General features: G+C 43.3%; 1 protein-coding gene across 1 annotated transcript in view; it reads left to right on the plus strand.

The window, feature by feature from the left end:
• GALNT14 (polypeptide N-acetylgalactosaminyltransferase 14) overlaps positions 1-23,728 on the plus strand; it is a 210,468-nt gene that overhangs the window by 123,041 nt on the left and 63,699 nt on the right. The window contains exons 4-5 of the mRNA XM_015413873.1: positions 8,582-8,649; positions 8,977-9,042. Coding sequence (XP_015269359.1) covers positions 8,582-8,649; positions 8,977-9,042 — 134 coding nt within the window. The remainder of the gene's footprint in view (positions 1-8,581; positions 8,650-8,976; positions 9,043-23,728) is intronic.

The raw sequence follows: 23,728 nt of genomic DNA on the forward strand, positions 1-23,728 counted from the left end.
CTCCTTTGCGGCAGTGACTATGGGCTGCTGCTCAGAGGATGGCTGCTCTTGGGCTCCACATTGAGCACTTCAGATGGGGAAGGAGAGAGACTTCTGGCCCACTGGCTGGCCAACCATCGCCACCACCAGCAGCTGCCTACCCATGGAAGGAGGAGAGTACTTCTTGCCTTGGGGCTGTTTTACCAACACAATTATCTGAGATCAGCTCTGAATAGAGATGGGCACGAACTGGGAAAATGGTGGTTCATGGTTCATTTGACTACGTGAACTTTCATGATCATTTCCCATTTCCCAAACTGGTTCATGATTCATGAGTTCGGGAAGTGGTAGAGCAGCCCCCTCATGAGTTAGATATGCCAAACTCATGGGGAGTCTTCAGCAGGCTCTCCTCCACTTGCCCTCCAAGTTTGGCGAAGATTGGATTTGGGATGTCTGAGTTATAGCCCCAGGAAAGCTCAGCTCTAGCCTCCCCTTAAATCAGCCACGCAGCAAGCAATTCTTCCTAACTTGCTCTCACATGATGACTAACTCCTCTCTCTTCCTGCTGCAAAGTGAAAGCAGCTGAGTTAGGGTGTGGCAGAATGGGAGCTCCGTGGTTGGCTCCCAGAGCTGCCAATCAAGCTATGGACAACTGCTATGGGTGCTTCTAGGGCTCTCCCCCAGTCCACCCCCAGCATTGCCTAGGAATTGATTGAATCGGTGCCAGGCTGCCTGAAGAATAAACTGCTCTAACAAACCAAACGAAACTCCACAGAAAAAATGAACCGGTTCAAATTGAACCACAAACCAGGCTCAAACTGTGGTTCATTTCTCAGTTTGTGCCCATCCCTAGTTCCGAGTAATCCAGAGGGGTTGAACTCATCAATAAGCAGAGCAAGGAAAGAATTGTGCCAAAGATCTTGGGGAATCATTGGCAGTTATTCAAATCGTATTGTGGACCACTGGTCTGATTTGGTTTCATCTTGGATTTGTACATGATGTCCTTGTGCTTGATGGGATTGTTTCATGTTATTTCTGCCTATGTCTATTCCTGGATATGTCAGCTGTTAACCTTTTTTTAGGATCCAAAAAGTTATTTGTTGTAAAGTGAACAAAGGTTTTCATGGGGTAAGATTAAGGATCTTCAGGGCAGATGAATCTGAGCCAGATGCCCTACATGCCTCATGCTTGCATACCAGTAACTGAAATGGCAGAATAGAATTGGGTAGACAGTGGCATAGGGCAAATGGGAACCATTTTGAGATTGAGACAAGGATGTTTTCCAGCATAGGCTCACCACGAATAGATGGAATACATAGTACTCCAGTTGGGTTTGATAAGCTCTCAATTGGCTTCTGTCAATGAGTCAAACTCTTGCTTTGTTTTCTGCAGAGAGAGGCCTGATCAAGACAGCCACAAGTGACCATAAAAATTCTTCTCATAGACTTTGGTTCTTGACTCTTTAGTATTCCTTTTGATAAAGACACTGGTAATTTATTTTTAAAAGCTGAGACGCTTCAAAGGCTGCATATCAAGTATGTTGTGTTTTAGGTGTATCAAAGCCAAATGAAGGAGCCCACCCACACACAAACAAAATCAAAGCTGATGAAAGATCTGCATAATTGGAAAGTTAGAGCTGAATTTTTAAGAGTGCTTTATGGAATATCGAAGAGAACCATTTTATCTCCAAAAGGTTAGAACATGCAGGATATGTGCGAGCATGCACAGTGGGTCCCCATAGGGCTCATACAGAGCTCTCTTTCACCAATCTTACTTTGCTACATGTAGGAACAGCATCAAGCCAGATTCAGAGAATGAGAGATCTGTGCAGGGGTCGTTTCATAGAAAAAGAGCTAGGGGAACTCATTAGCATAACTCATTAGCATATGCCACACCCCCTGACATCACCGGAAGTGTGTCATAAGGCCACACCCACCACTCAGGCTTAGTCTTAAAGGTTAGTCTTAAAGGTGCTATTTGTTAGTCTTAAAGGTGCTATTTGAACTCTTGGCCTATTTTGCAGCAACAGACTAACACAGCAATGAAGAGAGAAAGTTTTGACTTTGCTGCCCAAGAGGAAAGGGGAGGTGTAAATATTTTAATTAATAAATAATATAGCAGCCTTGCACCCACCTTCAGTTAAGATCATGGGAGCAGGTTGCAGGCTCCCTTGGACCTCTCGTTGCATTTGGGAATCCCTCCCTCCCTCCCTTTTCCCAGCTTTGGGGTAATGCAAGCCCTGTCTTAAAACATCCTGACGGTCACTGTGTTAGCCCGTCTGCAGCAGTAGCAAAGCCCCATCCCACCCCTATAAGTAATGGCTGAGGAGGTTCTGTTCCACTGCATCTGAGGAAGGGTACTTGCACATGAAAGTTTATACTGCAAATAGAACTTAAAGGTGTCACTGGACTCAAACTTTGTTCAGGACGTACACGAGACTCTGTACAAAATTTAGATATTAACAGAACAATGAAGGATTCCTAGTACATCAGTTTCACTTTGGAAATAAGAACAGGTAAGTCAGTGGCTTGCACTTGACCAGTTATTCTTTCTCAGCCAAACCTACCTTAGAGGGTTGTTGTGAGTATAAACTAGGCAGAGAAGAGCCACAGAAGCCTACCTTGACCTCCTTGGAGAAGGAGCAAAATAAAAAAGTAATTGATAGATGACGGATGGGCATACAGCCCTTGCCTTCTCATTTCCTTAGTTTCATAGGGTTCTTATGTGTCCAGACTGTTTGTATGTATTAAAACATATGTGCTGGATATTAGTGTAAGGGACGGAGTTCATATTGCTAGCCTTATGATGTCTCCCTTTGTCCTGTAGAGACTATGTAGCCTGGTTTTCAAACACCAGTAAGCCTTCATGGCCCAGATTTCTCCATCACAGCATGTCTGATAACAATAAACTTCTGAGCTGCTCATCTGTGCCTTGAAGTTGGCCTTCAGAGTATCTTTGTATCTTATGGTGGCTCAGTTTTTGGAATAACTTGGCTATAGAGGGCCGTGGTATATATAAGGCCAGCAATATGAATTCCATCCCTCACACTGATAACCAACACATGTGTCTAACCTGACAAAGCTGAGCCCCAGTCAGTATGCTTTTGATACCAGTGATTAAATGCCATATACCTTTCTGCTTAGGAAATCACTAGCATTATCATATCACTTTCAGTTGTACACACACTCAACACACAAGCAGGCAGACACAAGGTTATCACTATATAAGGCCAGCAATATGAATTCCATCCCTCACACTGATAACCAACACATATGTCTAACCTGACAAAGCAGAGCCCCAGTCAGTATGCTTTACCTTACCTTTCTGCTTAGGAAATCACTAGCATTATCATATCACTTTCAGTGGTACACACACTCAACACACAAGCAGGCAGACACAAGGTTATCACTCCTAAATTAATTCTACTGGTTCATTAACATTTTTTTTTTGTTTTCCTTCCATTTTTACCCATTTTGGTTTCCAGGCAATCAGCGCCTGTTAAATATTCCACCAAGCGTGATATTGCTCTCCCGTCTCCATCTACTGACATAGTTTGCAGTAATTTGCTGAACTCAGCTCCTATACTCAGCTTTCTTTAAAAAAACAAAAAGCCCTCAGAACCAACAAACCTATTAATATTAATAATAATTAAAAGAAAACTTGACAAGTGGGAACAGCACATCTAAACCTCACACTGTGTCTCTGTGTCTGTGCGTGCACACATGCAGGAGAGGAAAGGAAAGGAGAGTGGAATAAATGTGAGCCTGTATGGAAGGATGAGGAGCCAGCTATTTTTTCTTACTATGTCTTTAATAACTGGCATTTGGAAACCTACAGTGGCCCATATGTTCAAAACCTGTCTTTTTAAAAAAAGGCAAAATGGGAGAGGGGGATCAGTAATAACCCCCAGGGCAGAGCATATAAACTCATTCTTCCTTAGCAAATCAACAGTGCAAAAACCTCAAGTATTCCAGGACCACTTCACACATTCCTGTCTTAGATGCATATCTAAGGATCATCACAATTAAACAGAAGCAAGGAAGAGAGGAGGAAGCAAGACAGGAATACCCAGGCCAGGAAGTTCATACCATCAGCTCCTGAGAAGTCAGCCCATTGTCTGAAACAGTATTCATTGTTTTGTCTTTTCGAATTTTACATAGCAAGCCACCTTGGATATCTTGATAGAAAGGCAGTATCTAAATGCAATCAGGAAGGGAAGAAAAACAAGCAAGGTTAAGACTGGGGGAAAATACATTTACAAACATGTGTAACAGACACATTCACTTTCCAAGGAGCCAGGTCGGTTGCCATGTAGAATGAGTGGCAGCTGGCATGTCCTTTGCATAGTATGCGATCAGGGTGTGCATTCGGTATAAACCAAGCTGAATAAATACCCAATTTGGCTACTGATATAGCTGAGCCCAAATAAAAGACAAAAATAAATAAATAGATCCAGCTTTTATTCAGGCTCAGCTATATCTAATGGCTGGTGGGCTCCTCTTGCAGCTTGCTGAAAGAGGAGCCAGCCCCAGCCAAGGTGGTGTGGAGCTCTTAGCTCCCACCATCCCAGCTGATCCTTCTCAGGTCTGCCTGTGGCAGCAAGAGACCTCCCCACCGCACACAGATCCTGGGGACAGCTTCTGCTGCAGTGGCACAGCTTGCAAAATTCAAAGGGAAGGTGTTCCCTTTGAGTGTCTTCTCCCCCCGCCTTTGGAAATAATGGAGGATGGGGGCACCGTCCTTTGGAGCTCATAGAATTGGATCACCTGGTCCAAACTTTTTGAAACTTGGGGGGGGGGTGTTGAGGAGAGGCGCCAGCAGCTATGCTGCAAATTTGGTGCCTCTACCTCAAATTTGGTGCCTCTCTAAAAAAACCAGCCTCCCCAGAGCCCTAGATACCCCTGGATTGATTCTCCATTAGACCCTGTGGGGATGAGCCCCATAGGGTATGATGAAGCTGAATAAATCCAGGTTTCCCAAGCATTTACGAAATCCAAATACCATACCAATACTGGGATTCAGGAATATCAGGAAATGTCGATATTTTTTGGGTCCAATGGACCCAAATATAAAAAAGATTCTTTTTCTTGCACGCCCCTAGTTTATGACATCTAGAGTTGCTGATTTTGACTTGGGAAATTCCTGGAAGGGGGGGGGGAACAGCTAAGCATGGATGTGATGTCACTCTGTTTTTCCTGCCCTCCAAAGTTGCCATTTCTTCCAAGGGAGCTGATCTTGGTAGTCTGGAGATAAGTAATTCGAAGGAAACTCCAGGCACCACCTTGAGGTTGGTAACCCTAAAGACATTACCCTTAGCTGCCTGTAACAGCAATAGCAAGCTAAAGATGACTCAGCTTAGCTAGGTCTAAATAACTGTGAAACAATGCAAGCTTTTGCAGTTGAAAAAAGGGCATATTGTTTAGCGTTCCTGGGAACAGGAATCTAATACTTATAAGTATTATATACCTAGAACTTCTAGAAAACAAATAACTGCAATTTTCACTTCCATTTCTATAGTAAATTCACTCTCATCCTATAGAAAACTTTTTTCCTATCAAAGGAAAGTTTTATTTGCTGATGGAAATAGGTTGTAGAGTTTCTCTTGCAAGGTCTAATTTGGACAACCTAGTACACATTGACGTTTTACCATGTACTCTCTTATCTGGAGGGGACTGAGGAAGACAAGCTCCTAGGTTAGATGTAGAAGCTAACCCAGCCAAAGTATGTTGTGTGTATGTGGTTAAAATATATGCTGAAATGCGCTGCTTCCGAGTAACAAGGTAAATATACTGAGTAAAAGTTCTCAAATATAGATTTGTAGTTAATTCCACAGTCATCTTCTGGCAAAACAACTGTAGGGTTTTGTGATTCTACATGTTAAATATGGAAAAGAATGCATTAATTAACCAATATTTTTCATCAATGTGCCCATCAAATGCCAATTGCGAAGATAATTTTTCATTGATTTTTTTTTCTCAGAGAAGTTCTTGTTCCCAAAGGGTAGCAAATGGCATCTTTCTCATATTTCAACAAGAAACCAAAGATTATGTTGTTGAAGACTTTCACGGCCAGAGTTCATTAGCTGTTGTAGATTTTCCGGGTTGTCTGGCCGTGGTCATGGCATTGTAGGACCTGACGTTTTGCCAGTAGCTGTGACTGGCATCCTCAGAGGTATAACACAGTGCCAAGTGACTGGCATCCTCAGAGGTATAACACAGAGGTCCTACAGTGCCAAGACCACGGCCAGACAACCCGGAAAAATCTACAACAGCTAACAAACTGAAGATTGTTTTTCTGAACAATGAGCAGTTTGTCAGTGTTATTTAAAGAAGGGAAACTCTTATGTATGTTAAACATCTTCATACCAGCATCCATACGGAAATATTTATTTGGTTAGGCAATCCATCGGTTCAAAGCAATCTGTCCATGTAATTTAAGCGTTCACAGTTATAATGGTTCTGGCAACGTATCATTGAAGACATCCACAATACCTTGCTATCTGCAGAAATTGGCATTTCCTAGTGCTGACATTCCCACCTGTTATACATTCTGCTGAAATTGGCATTTCCTGATGCTGACATTCCCACCAGTTACACAGGTCATTCTTTTTATAAACAACAGTATTTTCTCTCATGTGCTTTCTGATGTCATTTCTGTCTCAATGGTGACAGCCGCAAGAGCATAAATATGTGCCTGTAAAACAAAAACATTGCTTTGTCAGCCCACTGTATTGCAGTATTCTCCCGGGAAACTGATTGAGCAACTTTGGCGTATTTTTTTCTTTAGTTGACTTTACTATCACCTTTTTTATCCTGCCCCTCTTCCAGGAAACTCAGAGTGACAATAAATGGTCCCTCCCTTTTGTCCTCCTGACAGCCTTGTGATGTAGATTAGGAGGGAGTGACCCAAATCATTGGATGGATTTGTGAGGATTTGAATCTTTGTTTCCTTTGTATACTCTTACGGAGTAACCACTATATCACATTGGCTCCATTTATTTTTCTAAAATGCCACTGGTATGCAAAGTAGTTCTAGCTGCCCAATTCATGGCTTCATGTTTTGGTCAGCTATGAGTGTTCCTGCTTCTCTTGGCTGGTTAGATTTAGCTAGAAGGAACTGCCCCTTTGCCAAGGATATATGGTAATGCCCTAAAGGAAGCAGGTGCATCTGTTGCTTCATTTGACCTGGATGATCTTGGAAATTTCTTTCTTATTTCCAGCTGCCATTTTTCAGAAAGCTGGTGGCTGCCCATCTCTGAGCATTCCAAGAGATGCAAAGCTAGTGGACAGTTTTGAGTTCTCTAGCACAGGGGTGTCAAACATACAGCCCGCGGGCCAGACCAGGCCCTCAGAGGGCCCCAATCTGGCCTGCAAGGCCCTAGCTGTTTCCTGCTCCTTTTCTAGTTCTGCTGCTGCTGCTACGTCGCAGCTTGCTTTACCAGACTCTCTTAGCCACCCAGGAGAGATAGATAGGCAAGCCACTCCTGTGCAACTGAGAGAGTTTGGTAAAGCGCTGGCTGAGGAGGAGGGAGGGAGGGAACCAGCCAGAGCTCACTTCCTGGCCAGGCTGCCTCAATTGTATACAGGAGACAAAGGGAAGCCTTTCTTTCCTTCCACTGGCTGAGGCGCCTGCCTGGAGGGAGGGAGGGAGGGAATGAGGGAAAGCTTGCTTTGCAGGGCTGCCTCAATTGTATGGGAGAAATACCATGCACCTTTAAGACCAACAAAGTTTTGCTCAAGGTATGAGCTTTTGTGTGCCTTGCTACAACGTGTGTGTGTTTTGTTGGGCTCCTTATGCCAGGGCTCTCCTGTTTGCAACTGGGTTCCCTCATGATCCAGTCTTTCTCAGCAATGTGAACTATTTTAGAGGAGAAATAACAACAAGCCAGTGAGGTAGATTAGGCTGTGTGTCCAGACAACGTTCACCCAGCACATTTCCTTTGTAGGAAGTTGTAGTTATAATTTTGTAGACAAATACATGGCCCTCAGTCTGTGTCAGGATACCTTCTCATGTTCTTGACCAGGACATGAAACAACTTATGTACAAAAGCTTGCAATGCCCAGCCATTTCGTGTTTTCCCCTGGGTCCTAAGCTCAGAATACTGAGCATGAGATTTCTGTAATGAATGTTAATAAATCAAAAGTACGGTTGCAGCTTACAGATACACACCTGAACAGCATACTCAAAATTGCTACAGCACAGGCATTTTGATGCAGTAATTCAGAGCAAGAAGTGTTAGGTATCAGAAACTGTTAAATAGAAAAAAATATTGCAAGAGTGCTAGTGTTTTAAGCATGTTTTATTTAAAGTTTTAAAAATCTCTGTGTTTTTCTGTGTCATTTATAAGGTTTGTATCTCCGCTACCTGGCATTACATTTTATGATACATGTGGCCCAGCCCAACAAGGTCTCATTTATGTCAGATCTGGCCCTCATAACAAATGAGTATGACACCTCTGGTCTAGCAGATCCTATTGAATTGCCTCAGATAGTGTGGAGTTAGTAGTATTTGTCTTGTGGTGATCTTGCCCAGCCTCTCACATATGGAAATTCATGTGCACTCAATTTTCTTTTGGCATTTATTTTCTCTTTTGATTCCCCAGTGTTCTGAACCGAACCCCTGTGCATCTGGTCCATGAAATCATATTGGTTGACGACTTCAGTGATGATCGTAAGTGGTTGCCTTACATTTGAAAATGGAAAGGTGTGGGGGAAAGGGTGTGTTTGTGTGAGCAGAGAAAGAGTGCTGGCTGCTAGGAGAGACCTTCATGAAACTGAAAAACCGAGGATGCTAAGAGCAGAATGAGATGCTGTCTTCTAAGGGCTTATTTGCTGTAGCGCTTGATGGTCCAAACATTGTCAGCTCTGTCACATGGACCTAAGGTGTGCATTGGCAAACTTTTTATTACTCGTCCCACTTTCCTCTTGCTAATTATCTGACCTGAAAGCTTGTGAAAGTAGTAAAAATGTACATGGCTCTCTCCTTGTGTTTTCATAGCTGACGATTGCCGTTTGCTGGTCAAGCTACCTAAGGTGAAATGTTTACGCAACAGGCAGAGAGAAGGTAAGAATTTCATAGCCAAGTGACAATGAAGGGGAGGGGGAGGAAGGAAGGAAATGGCAAAATAAGTGAGCATGCTGGGATGCTGTGGTTGTAGCAGGCCTTGCTCATGTTCTCTTTTGTACTCCTACCCCAGAAAAAGCTTAAGGAGTTAACAGTGTTTCAGCAACTGAGTGTACTCTGAGTAGTTCATCATTTTTGGAACGTTTATAACAATTGCATCTCAATTTGTTCATAAATGGGGGTTTTTTAATGATAGTGTCATGGGATAAAAAAAATCATGTCCTTTAAGACAATTTCCTGACCCGTCTGAGCAAAGGACATAAAGCAAAATGTCACATCCTTAAATCATTTTGCATCAGAGTCAATTTAAAACTGTGTTGTATGCTCAGATTAATTGCTGCATATTCCTTAGAATCTTAGAGGTATGCTGATGCCCCTGCCATTTCCTTCTGTGCAACAGATAAAGGGCAACCAAATCATCAACTAGTCTGAAGTCTGCTCCATACCAAGGAAAGCCTGAGTTAATGGGTGATTGTAGTAGCTAATGTCACAAGTAGAACAATGCAAAGTCATTGTTCTTAATACCAGCATGATTGATAACTTGGCAGAGAAAGTCTTATACGACTCTCCCTCTCTACCACTCCAACACCTCCTCCTACCCTATTTGCCACCGCTGACCTATGATAACTGCTCTATTCTCTGCTTTCCCATTGCTCCCAGACGGTTCTAGATTGTTTTCTTTTTTTGAGAGAGAAATGCAGAGGTTGCTAGAAGATGCCCATGTGTTCTCTTTCTCACTTTAGACTTTATGATATGCAGATCTGGATTAACACACCATTACTCTGTTTAAGGTTTTTTTTTTAAGTTGTTTGTTTGAGCTGCGGTGGCTCAAGTGGTTAAGACGCTGAACTGCAGGCTGTGGAAGGTCGTAGTTTAGCAGTTCGAGACCCGGGTGCCGCATGACGGAGTGAGCTCCCGTCTCTAGTTCCCGCTCCTGCCAACCTAGCAGTTCGAAAGCAAGAAGTTGCAAGTAGATAAATAGGTACCACTTCGGTGGGAAGGTAACAGCGTTCTGTGCGCCTTGGTGTTTAGTCGTGCCGGCCACGTGACCACGGAAACGTCTTCGGACAGTGCTGGCTCTTCGGCTTTGAAATGGAGATGAGCACCGCAACCCTAGAGTTGGATTCAACTGGCTTTCGAGCAAGGGAACCTTTACCTTTACTTTATTTAAACTTTGCACTAAATGTGTTGTGCTGAATGTGGGAAAACTTCTGTTTATCATAAGTTATACACACCGCTCTGCTTAACATGAGTCTCCTATATGACCCGTTCTCTGTAATGAACACTCCAAGTTATGTGAGAGATTCATAACCGCAACTCCCAACTCCTGGGAAGATGGTGGCGGAAAGTGGCATCAAGTCACAGCTGATTTATGGCACCCCTATGGGGTTTTCTAGGCAAAGATGTTCAGAGATGGTTTTGCCATTGCCTGCCTCCACATCGTGACCCTGATATTCCTTGGTGGTATCCCATCCAAATACTAGCCAGGGTGGACCTTGCTTAGCTTCTGAAATCTGATGAGATTGGGTTAGCCTGGGCTAGCCGGGTCAGGGAAGATACTAGTGTTGTAGCCACCTTCTTTCCCTGTCACAGATAACAGCAGATTGGAGGCACTTCTTTCAGGAAAAGGGTGCCTGCGGAAAGAATTAAACCTGTCCCCCTCCAGTGCCACCTCCTCTCTGAACCAAATCCCACTCCCAGAAGATCTGGAGATCCAGTCATGGATCACCCACATAATGGCTTGGAACCCATGACTGTGCTCCACACATGGTCTGCTCCAGTGGCCACACAGGATGGTTCCTGTGTCGCTTGTACCTTTGTTTGCATGAGACTCACCGAAAGCTATTGATATTGCACAAACAGAAGTGCTGGCAGTAGAGGAAGCAAGCTGTAGTTTGGGCGGAGTGAAGTGTGTACAGAACATGTTAATGTCTGGCTTGACCCTAAAACTATTCTGCTTTAGGCCATTTACTGGCTGGTTACCAACTGAATAGCTCCTTAGCCAGTTTGAACCAGAGGTAAAATGACACATGATCATAGTGCTATTTAGCCAAAATGAGAGGACTCCATTAAAAGATGTAAATGTTGTCACTCTAAATTGTGCCTTGAATTAAGTAGTCAATAAGAATTCAATTGCATATGTGCAATGCTAATTGAAATCTGAAGGCTATCTGAAATCATAACTAAGCAGTCCATGGGGTCCCATTCAAAATGAGCTTATTATCAATTTAGAAGCATCCCAATAAAGGGAACAGTTCCCCTTTACCAGTTTAGAGTGAGGTAAAACAAGGCACCAAATATCGTCAAGTATCTGTATCTTGCTGTGAGTCAGTGAGGCAGTAAAATACAACCCCCTTTGGGGGTTGATCATGGAAATAATGGCAAAAAAAGCCTATGGTGACTGTAGTGTATCCAGTCCAGACCGCGTGGCCGGCTTGGGCTCCATGCGGTCAGACACAAATGTCGAGCTTCGCTCTAAGAGACAATGGACTATGCGGATCCTAGCCCGCTCCTATCAGGGGGCTAGGTTCCCGGCCGAGAGCCTATGGGACTCTTGGCCACGGTAAATAACCCATTGGGAAGTAGGGGTGTGTTTTGGGTGTTTTGGGTGGCGGTTTCTCGGGGGATACAAGCCAGCCTGCGAGCCGGCCAAAGTTGTCTTGTTCCTGTTCGAATAAAGTACGCTTTGCTGAAATCACTCTCCGTCTGCATACCTTTCAGTGACCTTGCCCTCTTCCCTCCCTCAGACGCAGGATATTCCCTCCATTTTTCTCTTCCTTTCTGACCAAGCAGCCCCTTTATCTATTTTCTTCTTTCCTGAAAATCTGTAGCTGTCCCAGCCTGTCACAGTATGATATTCTGAGGTTGGCTTCACCCAGGAATGTGAGGACAGAGACAAGATCACCCTTGTAATTTAAACTTCTGAAAATGGCACACAAGAGGCTTTAGAATGTTCAAAAATAAACAAAATATTTTATTCAATGTAGAGGGGAAAGGTCATGGGAAATCAGGGCTAAACTGTCTGAGGTAAATCAAATATAACTCAGAGTTAACTTGATATAATCACAAACTCCAGTTCATATGTTTCCAGCAAGTTAAACTTTTAAGCTCTTCACACAGTCTTAGAATCTTTGAGATGAGAGGCTTTTATTTCAGTGTTTTCTAAACACTCCAGTATACTTTCTTGAATTTAACTGACTCTTCAGGTTTCAGAAGGCCAAATTCCTTCTCTAAACACACCAGGGATCACTCCACTCTTTAGAGCTATCTCTCTTATCAGCTGGGGCAGGGAATCACTTCTCCAATTAGAAGATCTGTCCCTTTTCCTGGCCCAAATGGGGGGTCTTCACTGATCCTCCTACTCCTCCTTGGCAACCTTCCCAGTCCTCAGTCAGAGTTAAACTCCCAGTTTTCCTCAGCAGTCAGTTCCCAAGACTGAATTCACACAAGGCTTTGTCCCGGGCTCGCTCTTCGTTTCCCTCTGGGGTTTTTGGTCAATTTCACACTATTTGACCCACAGCCGCCTTTTATCCCGAATCTTCCCCCAATTTGCCCCGGTTCAGCTTGATCCTTAATTTCCCAGATGTTTCCTGGTGCCTTGCAGGGAATCCTAAATGCACCCTCCCTTCCCCCCCTTTTTCTATGCCCATTCGCCCAGCCACCCCTCTTTGTTTGTTTGCTTTTTTAAATTGTGACTTTATAACATAATATTGCGGCTGCGAAATATGGACGCTGGCTACCATTCGGAATATCAGCAATAAATCTTTACATGACTCTTTACGCATTTTGTATGTTATTTTTAGGCATTTCAGCCCAGTGTTCCAAAAACATTTTCTATGAAAATATAGATGGATTGTTGTAACGAGATGTTGAGGACACGAAATATGCTGGCCCGCAAGAGTAGCTTGCAATTACTTGCCCTTCTAGTGCAAGTATTTTGGGCAGGTCTGCTCACATTGTTCCATATGATTTATGCACTGGTGGCTTTAAAAATTCCTTTTTACGAGAGCACGTCCACCAAGCACGGTGACAATTTCATCCCAACCAAGAGAGCTGCAGGCTGGAGGGGGTGGTGGTGGGTGGTTTAAAGTGGAGTTTAAACTTTTAGTCATTTCCTGGATTTATATTATGGTGGTGGCATTGCTATAACTCGTGGATGTAAATGTTGCAAAACCTGAATCCACCATTTTATGCCTGGCAATTTGTCCAACATGTTGAAGCCAGATAAGAGCATCTGGCCAATCAATGCGATGTGGCCACCTCTCTGACCAATCAATTTGCAGAAACAGTGGCGGGAAAAACTGAACAGGAAGGAAGGAAGGATTGCATTGTGGGATGAAGGACATCGATTTTGAATTTTTTCAAAATTCTCGGCACAAAGTCAAAAGATGCCCAGTCAAGAAGTGGCGATGTACCACATGATGCCTGTTCCTTCCTTTTATTGTGTCATAACATTGTAATGCAATTGCACATATGTTTAAAAAAAAGAAAAAAATTGAAGGGGGAATGGGAGGGGTTAGGAGGGCGAGGACCGGGAATGGGAGGAGAGAAGCTGCAGGAAACCTCACCAAGACTGTAATGCAAAAATGAAACTCTGGGAGCAAACCCGGGGCAGATTACAAACAGCCGTGCACCAAAAGCTTAATGGGAAATTGACTCAGACAATCCGGGGCAAACTGCCCCGCCGAGAACCAGAGGTAAGTTACATGTGCGAAATTGGTCCAAGTCTTTCTGTTCAACTGACACTAGCCAATCAAATCCCTTTGAGCCACCTGTCACTCAAGACTCTCTAGCTCAGTGAGGCATTAACCCTTCACAGTTCTTCATATATTTATACAGCACTTGTAACATTTTAAAGTGCAGTCTGTCACAACCCCCCTATCACAGACCCCTGCTTTCTCCGTGGCAGTTTTCCCTGCCAAAACACTGTTCCTCACACTGACTAAGCAGCCTCTTAGTACAGTATTTGAATTATAGAATTATAACTTTTTGTATGTCCCACCCTGTGATAGAGAACATATTTGTAACTCAGCAGGAGCCCTCTTATAAATCCCTTTGGAAATTGCACTTGACGTGAGGTAAAGTTCAACAGAAAGGTTGATTTTATTGAACAGGCACAGTTGAGTTAGGAATAAGGCAGGAGATGAGAAGCTGAGGTAAATTTGGTTGTTTATACAAATTATAATATTTTAAACAGACAACAGAGTATAGTTGAAACATATTCTTAGAGACTTAGTTCTTAACTGTGAGAGGTTTGTTTGTCTTGGAGATTTCTTTCAGCAGCAATGTGTCTTAATAAATTTTCATAAAACTATCTTAGTTTCCTGGAAGTTAGTACTTTCTTCATGTATTTAAATACTGTCCTTGTGGGATTATAACTTTCCCATTTTTACTCTTGAGGAATCTAAGACCATTTCCCTTTTCACACAAACCAGGGGTACCTTCTGAGTTGAACTGTCTGAATAACTGGGTAAGCTATATCCTCCTCTTTCTATGAGCAATAATCCTTTTCTGTTTGGCTAGACTGGTAGTTTTCAACGTTCTGTCCAGTCTCTTATGTCAAACCTAAACCCCAGTTCTGGCAACTGTGAATAAATGGAATTCAGCTAGGGCTGACACTTAGATTTTTAAGTTCTGATTTCTGAACTTTTCCTCAAATGTGTTGGTACACAGTAAGGGCAAGGAGTTGTGTCCCTTCACTTCCCAAGTGACTTGTCTGTTTCCCTCAGGCCAACACACACTCTCCTCCTGACTGGCTATTGCCAAGCCAAAGTGCAAATGATGACCTACTCCCTCTGACAAGACTCACAAGACTTTTGAAAGCTCGCCTCAACTGCCACTGACCAATCAGAAAGAAGGCTAAACTGGCTATATAATTCAGCCAGTTCAGGATCATGAAGTTAGAGTGAGGATGTCATGGTGCCAGGAACCCAATCAGATTTGTCTAGTGGTGGCATTAAAAAGTCAAATCTGATGGAAGGCAAGGCTTCCTCACTGCAAGTGTGCAAATATTTTTGCTGTGCTTTGCTGACACCTCTCCCCAACAACTACATTTTTATCCTACCCTTCCTTTAAGGAGCTCTGGGTGGCATACATGATTCTCCCTTCCTCATCCTGTTTTGTGTTATCCTTACAACAATGGAGGTAGGTTAGGATTAGAGAATGTGACTGTACCAAGGTCACCTGGTTAGATCCCCTTTCCTAGTACATCTCTGTAACCACTGTACCACACTGGCTCATGGCAAAACACGATTGGAGTGTGTGTGGATTACTAGGACTGCATTCCAGTCCATAATTCGCACATATTGCTTTTTGGCACTAATTTTACAGGCTTTTTGTCTTGCTTTGTTTTCAGTATAGAAGATAGCAACCTTAAAGCAACACTTTAAGTGCACTTTATGATTCCTTGAAAGAAGTAGAGAATTCTAGGCAAACATGACATTTATTAAAAAATAAATAAATAAAACCAGGGGATGTAACATGCTTACAATGGTTATGCAGCAGGAGTGGGCAGTTAGTGCAATTTGAGGCCAATGTCCCATCAGAATATAGTTGGAATTTTATTCCAAGATTATCATCTGAATAATGTTTTTCTGTTCAGTTCTGATTTGGGTTTACAGAGGCTTTAAAATAATGTTCTCTTCTGATTTGAAGCTTGAATATATTTTAATTGTTATTCGCTTTGGCTTGATTCCTGTAGATATTTATTATTTTGCAATTGAACACCACACTCATCAGGAAAGCAGCAAGTATTAATTACAGGTTTCCATCTAGTTCTGATTAGAGGCATTCCTTTTGAAATGGCATGGACATATGGCATTGTAGTAAACTAATGGTCAGTAACTGGTAGCAATTGAGATAGTGTCTGCTTCCACACCCCCTAGCTGCCTTCTCCCCATCTGTCTCTTAGGAAGGGTTATGGCTCAGTGATAGAGTATCTACTTTGCTTTATTTGCAGAAGGGCTGAGATTCATTCCCTAGTAACTCCAGTTAAAGGACCTCAGGTAGCAAATGTTAGGAAAGATATTTCTTTGCCTGAGAACCTGAAGAGTCATTGGTAGTCAGTGAAGACTGCTGAGCGAGATGAACCAATGGGTTGGCTCAGCAGAAGGCAACTTCCTTTGTTCCTTTTCTTCCTTCTTGAAAAGCGCTGAAAGTGTCAGTGTTGTGTAGCAGTTAAAGTGTCAGACTAGGATCTGGGAGACCCAGGTTTGAATCCCCACTCTACCATGGAAGCTTGCCGGGTGACCTTAGTCAGTCACACACTCAGCATGATCTACCTCACGGGGGTTTTGTGATGCTAAAACAAACAAGTAGAGAATGGTGTAAACTGCTCTGTGTTCCCATTGGGGTGAAAGGCAAGGTATAAATGAAACAAATAGGAATAAAGAAAGAAAGAAGGAGCACAAGAATGAGAGGCTAAAGTATACCAATGAGAGGAGGAATTCTGGTTCATTCACTTGTTTCTTTTCTAGTCACATTTGCACTGGGGAAGTACAGTAGGAAGGTGGATTCAAACCAGGCTTCATTACCAAGAGGAAAGATCCTCCTGTCCCTGGCAGGTTCTGATCTTCCCCTCACACCACCTTCCTTCCATGGTAACCAGATGGGATGGAAGACCACATCTCAGTACCCATGTTATTCTTGAGGTGTGGGAGCTCTACTCCTTTCTAAGTCATCAGGAAACAGGAGAAGCCCAAGATGATGCTAGAAAAGCAGCTCCTCCTAAGGATTCCTTCCCAAGGATTGACCTTGATATGGGGTAGAACTACCACAGGGGCTCTTCCTATGTAATCCCAGGGCTCCCACATTACTCTGGTGGTAAAGGAGGGAGTCAAATAAATAAATAAATAATCTTTCAATTTATTGATCGCTCAGTCCTGCAGAGCTTGCTGGCTCTGAGCGATTTACAGTTACTCATTTTTCACGAGGGTCTCTAACAATGCAATGTGGGGTAAGGGAGGACAACATATTTACATCTTAAATTGCACACATTCACAGCCGAGGAGGGTTTCGTTCAGATGCAGATAAGACGTGATCCGGAACGGCATTTTTCTCGGCCGAGTCAAGGTGCCAATGGCTCACATTCTACTGGAGTAACATGAGCACCAGTCTTAAGATGGGGTTGCGCTAGGAAAAGGAGGTCATCTCCCCTCATTAGGACACTCCAGCTTGTCCTTCTCCACAAGGCTTTTGCAGAAGAGAGAGTAAGAAATTGGTGATGGTGAGATGAGACTTTTTTTTCATCTTGCAGGTATACTTCCTCTCTCACATACACCCCTTCTCCAATTCCAGAAGCTCAAAGGGGAAACAGCAGCTCACCTTGCTGGGAAACCAGTGTGTGTGTGGGGGGTCCTGGCACTGCGTTCTTCACTGTCACCTCCATTCCTGTTAGCCCATAGCTAAATAGCACTGTAAGACATCTCTTGACAGAGAGTATTTGCTTAATAATGTGATTTATTTTTCAAAAGTAACAAATTATTTGTGTTCTGTGTTAAGGGCAATTTTTTTGTGTGTGTGTATTACAGACACTGTAATGTTGGTTTAATTGGTGAATTAATCAGTCAAACACCCCAAAGTTAAATTAGTTTCCTTTAAAGGAAAACTTTCAGTCTGTTGACATGCCTAGTTTTCTTTCACCCTTTATTAGTTTGCCTACCTGAAATTTCTATTACTACAGCTGAAAATTCATTTCTGTAGGTTAGTGTACTGTGAAATCAACCTTCACCAGTGACCAAACTCTGCCAATCTCGTCTATCTACAAAAATGGAACTTTATTAAAACTTACCCTATGCTGCCCCTTACAGATCATTTGGGGGACCACCCATATTGCACATGACACCAAACTCCCATGCTTTCCTTCAGGCATCCCTTGGATATTACATCCCAACCCTTAACATGCGGATTCAAAAGTGGGTATAAAAAGTGCCTGAGTTTTATGGCAAAATATACAAATGGGATTCTCAGTTATGAATTGTGCTCCTACACATAATGGCTGAGTTACTGGCAGAAAGCATAAAACCAACAATTGAGAGAAAATTGGGCCCTGGGTTCTGCTTTTGATGTGTGGATAACCTGTCATTTAAATGAGTATGCAGAACCAAAACTGATCATGCTGAACATGGGGGAATGGGAGGCAGTTTAAAATGCATTATGGAAGGGGGTTACTAAGTGCTGTCACTCACACACAAAAATAGCTTCTCCCCAGCCCTTCCAGTGGGGGAGAAATAGTTAAGGGAAAGCATAGGAAATGGAAGTGTTCTGTGAGATCAAGTTATGGTACACTGATCTGCTGTTGCCATCAAGTCTACTTTGCCCCTAAGACCTATTCTTTTCTGTAGAGCTGGAATCCATGCAAGTGCAGTCAAGACTAGGGATGGGCAGGACCCGAGAAAATGGAGGTTAGTCTTGGGTCGTGGTTCGTGGGGCTGCATGAACCACGAACCTTCATGAGTCTTCTCATTTGCCAAACCGGTTCGTTTCATGAAGCTGCCCCCAGAATCTGCATGCAGTGGGGGGGTCTCTTGATGCTACACACAGACCTAGCTGGGAGACTTCTCCTGACCGGCACTTTAAAGTGCTGGGCAGGAGAAGCTGCCCCCCAGATCTGCGTGCAGCAGGGAGGTCTCTTATGGCTGCACACAGACCTGGCTGGGAGGCTTCTCCTGCCCCCAGGATCTGCCAGCAGTGGGGAATTCTCTTCCAAGCAGGGGGGAGCAAAAAGGATAGCTGAAATGGCTTGCATCTATTTCAGCCTAACAGCTGACAGGTGCACCAGCCCCACTGTTAGGCTGAAATGGATGCAAGCCATTTCAGCAATCCCTCTCACTCCCCCCTGCTTCCCATTACGAGCCCCGTGAACCTCCAGAAAACACATGGAGGGTCATGGGAGGGTCACAGATAGGGATGAGCATGAACCTCAGTTCACAAACCACAGCCAAGGCGATTTTCGCCATGAATTGAGGTTTGTTACAAGGTTCATGCCCATCCCTAAGTCAGGACCATGGACAGAGAGTTGAGTCACAAAATGCTTTGCATAGCTTTCTCCCCCCCAGCTTCTATGGATCATTCCATACTTTAAAAAGGCCTGGGCTGAAATCCATGCTCAGCTATTAAACTCACTTAGTAACCCTGGGCTAGTCAAATGCGATTCTTTCTAGTTTGTCATACAGGGGTGTTGTGACGAGTAAACAGAGAGAAGCCCCATGTGCCCATTTGAGTTCTGAAGGCCAAGATCAGGATGTAGATATGTTAGATCAGCGAGCCTGCCAGGGTGCAGTAAGCTGAGTCAAACAGTGGTCAGGCGAGCTAGGTAAGCAACTGCTTTGCTATGCATGTTTCTTCAACAGAGATTCACAAGACCCGCTCAGCATGCCCATGGACTGTTGTATGGAAAGATTCTAATTCTCCCAAGGCCTATGACTATCAGTTCAAACTGGCTCAAAGGGAGAGAATGCTATAAAGATGTTCAGAAGGGCTCAGGACTAAAATAGATTCTCTCTCATTCCCCCCCCCACCCCCATTCTTGAAGAGATTGGTCTATTAATACATCCAGCGAGTCTCAGCTGCAGCTTATTAGCCAGAAAATTAGAACAGGCAAAACAAAGCCTGGGGTCTTCTTTTTAAAGCTGTTTGTTCTAACGAAACAGACGAGATCGGCTCGTGCCGCCTCTCTGGGAATTTTTTTTGATACATTTAATTAAATTGTATTTTAAAGATTAAGTAGATATGTACAGAGGATGCGTATCACCGCAGCAGGCTCCAGGGGCTATTACTGGCAACCTCTTGGCACAGTATTCCTCCCAAACCCACAGTCTAAATTAATATTTTCTAACCCTTGTTTGCAGGAATAATAAATAAAAATCAGTAATAGTGTTTATTAAAGGCCAAAGTACATGAGACTGTGCAAGGCCCTGTATGGTGCCTGTATGGTTTCCCCCAAGGAACATGTAACAGGTTCAGGGGGGATTTGGAAAATGGCATGGGATCAATGCAAAGTTAACCATGTTTTGCCCAGTGCCATGGAGTTGATCTGGTGCCCTCCCCCATTCCCTCCTCATGCTTTCCAACTTTTTGTTTTTAAATGGGAGATCTGATTGTGGAACTTCCACTCTATGTGCAGTTTGGCATTTAAGTGAATCAGGAGTGTAGTGCAGGTGTTTGCAAGTATGTGCTGTAAGGTAAGAGTGTAGGCAGAGAGGGGCACTTATTTTCCCTCTCTGAGTCAGAATCTAGTTTAGTCAAAATGTTATAAATTTAGAGTGCTGATTTCCATTCAGTCTGAGGTGCTGATAGTGGTGACTAGCACAGCATAAATGAAGCCAGAATAAAAGGGTGTGTCCTAGATGGATTACTGTCCTTGTTCCACCCATAACCATACACCTCTCGTGAGTTATCACTTTGGGAGCAGATTGAAAGTGTGTGTGTGTGTGTGTGTACGAGTAACTCATAGCTACTCTATGAATTAATTACCTTCAAAATGTCCCCTTATTAGCCTTGATTGGGTCTTGCAGACTGAGGGCCTTGGCTTCCTAGACTGAGTCATAGAATCATAGAAACCTAGAGTTGGAAGGGGACATACAGGCCATCTAGTCCAGCGGTGTCAAACATGTGGCCCAGGGGCTGGATTAGGCCCCCAGAGGGCTTCTATCAGGCTCACAGTAGAACTAGCTGTCTTCTGCTTCTTCTTCCAGTTCTGCTGCTGCTGTGTCATCATAGGTTTGCAGCTTACAGATACATACCTGAACAGCATACTCAAGATTGCAGCAGCACAGACATTGTGATGCAATAATTCAGAGCAAGAGGTGTCAGTTATCAGACACTGTTAAATAAACAAAATATTGCAAGAGTGCTAATGTTTTAAGCATGATTTTATTTTTAGTAAAAAAACCAACCCTTTGTGTTTCTGTCCTTTATAAAGTTTATATCTCCACTACCTGGTATTACATTTTATGAGACACATGGCCCAGCCCAACAAGGTCTCATTTATGTCAGGATCTGGCCCTCATAACAAATGAGTTCGACACCCCTGATTTCTACTTCAACCCCCTGCTCAATGCATGATCAGCCTAAAGCATCCTTGACAAGTGTTCATCCAATCGCTGCTTGAAGGCTGCCAGTGAAGGGGAGCTCATCGCCTCTCTAGGAAGCCAATTCCACTGCTGAACTACTCTTACTTTTAAAAAATTCCTAATATCCAGCCAATATCTTTCTGGCTGTAATTTAAACCCATTATTGCAAGTCCTATCCTTTACTGCAAACAGGAACAGCTCCCTGCCCTCCTCTAAGTGAGAGCCTTTCAAATACTTAGAGCAATCATGTCCCCCTGCAACCTCCATTTCTCCAGACTGAACATTCCTAAGTCCCTCAGTCTTTTTTTGCTCTCTTCTGCAGGCTCTCCTTTCTGTCCACATCCTTTCTGAAGTGAGGCCTCTACAACTGCAATCCATCTCATGCTGGATCTTCTTCTTGTCCTGCTTCCTTCAACTTTTCCTAGCATTATTGTATTTTCCAGTGACTTTTGTCTACTTTTAATGTGAACAAAGTACGATCACCTCAGTTTAGTCATTTTAGCTTCTAGGGAGAGTGCAGGTTTGATTTGATCTAGAACCCACTTATTTGGTTTTTGTGGTGGTCCATAGTATCTGTAAAACTCTCCTCCAACACCACATATAAAGGAATCACCTTTCTGTCAATTTTCTTCAATGTGCAACTTTCATACCCATGCATAGTATGGGAATACCATAGTATAAATTATCTTGATCTTGGTTGGCAGCAACACATCCTTACACTTAAAGATCCTTTCTAGTTCCTTCATGGTTGTCCTTTATGGTGTTAATCTTCTTCGGATTTATTGGTTGCAATATCCCTTTTGGTTGTTGACAGAGCTAAGAATAGATAATCCTCAGCCTTAACGTTGTATAATTCCCAAGTAGTCTTTATTTTTGTCTTCTTGATGTTCAGCTGTAATCTTGCTTTGGTACTTTCTGTTTTAACCTTCACCAGGAGTTGTTTCAAGTCTTCGCCGTTTTCTGCCAGTAATGTGGTGTCATCTGCATATCTTAAATTGTTAACGTTCCTTCCACTAATTTTTACTCCACCTTCATCCAAATCTAATCTAATTTTCCTTATGATAAGCTCTGCATATAGGTTGAACAGAAAGGGAGATAAAATGCATCCTTGTCTGACTCCTTTGTCAATTGGAAACCATTCTGTTTCTCCATATTCTGTCCCAACAGCAGCCTCTTGTCCACAGTAAAGGTACCATATCAAAACAATCAGATGTTGTGGCATACCTATTTCTTTTAAAACCAGCCATACCTTTTCATGATCCACACAATCAAATGATGTACTGACTGGCAGACTCTGAATACCTCGTGGCAATGCCCTGGTCTGTTGGCCAAAGGAGGTGTGGCTAGAATTGGGTTCTGAAGTCCAGTGTTGTTCAGTCCAGAGTCAGGGTATCAGAGATCAAGCAGTGTTGTTCAGTCTGAGGTCAGAGGGCCAGAGATTCAGCAGAACAAAGTCATTCAGTCCGGGGTCAGAGTATCAGAGATTAAACAGGTGAGGCAGTGGCAGCAGGTCAGTGTATAGTGTACACATTATGTCCAAGCCCAGCAGCCTTCCTTGGGAGGCTTTATAGCTGCATGCCTAATTGTCAAGCCTTCAGCCAGCTACTCATGGTCAGTCTTGTAACAACTCATCTCCATTATCAGCAAGCAGCTGATGTTAGGCCAGGAGACATGCACTTTGCCATCTCACCTGTAGTTCCATTCTCAGCCTCCTTCTACGGTGCTCTAAGGGTGTAGGTAATACCAGAGGGCTGAGCCAGGGCTGGAGGGTGATGATGGCTCTGCAACAGCTGTTGGCTGTAAATCCTGACAAGCCTGCAGCTCATTTTCTTGCTGGTCAGCTTCTGTTGACTCAGGGTTTGCTACACAAAGCTCCTCTTCTCCTGAGGAATCCTCGCTGTCGCTGAGCCCTGGTTGACCCATGGCAAAAACTTTGCCGTAATCTATGAAACGTAAATTAATTTTCTTCTGCAATTCTCTCATATGCTTCAATAACCAGCGTAAATTTGCAATATGATCTCTAGTACCTCTTCCTTTTCTGAATCCAGCTTGAACATCCAGCATTTCATGTTCAATATATGATAACAGTCTTTGAGATAAGATTTTGAGTATCGCTTTACTTGCATGAGAAACTAATGCGAAGGCCCAGTAGTTGCTGCAATCATTGATGTCTATAGCTGACTTATGGAGACCCTGTAGTGTTTTCATGGCAAGAGACTTTCAGAGGTAGTTTGCCATTGCCTGCCTCCACACTGGCCCTGCTTAGCTTCTGAGATCTGACAAGATCAAGCTGCCTTGGGGCTATCCAGGTCAAGGCTAGGCTGAGAGTAATGTGACTGGCCCAAGGTCACCCAGCAAGCTTCCATGGTACAAGTGGGGATTCAAACCTGGATTTCCCAGATCCTAGTCCAGCACTTTAACCACTACACCATGTTGGCTCTCGTGATGGAATAGCGAGTTGGAATTTCAGGGTTTTTTTACTGTCATGATTATATATATGAAGTTAAATAAAATAAAATGTTCACTGTCTGCCTTTCTTTTCTGACCATTATACT

Source organism: Gekko japonicus, unplaced genomic scaffold (assembly GCF_001447785.1).
Source record: "Gekko japonicus isolate JY-2015 unplaced genomic scaffold, Gekko_japonicus_V1.1 scaffold1392, whole genome shotgun sequence".
Classification (NCBI taxonomy): Eukaryota; Metazoa; Chordata; class Lepidosauria; order Squamata; family Gekkonidae; genus Gekko; species Gekko japonicus.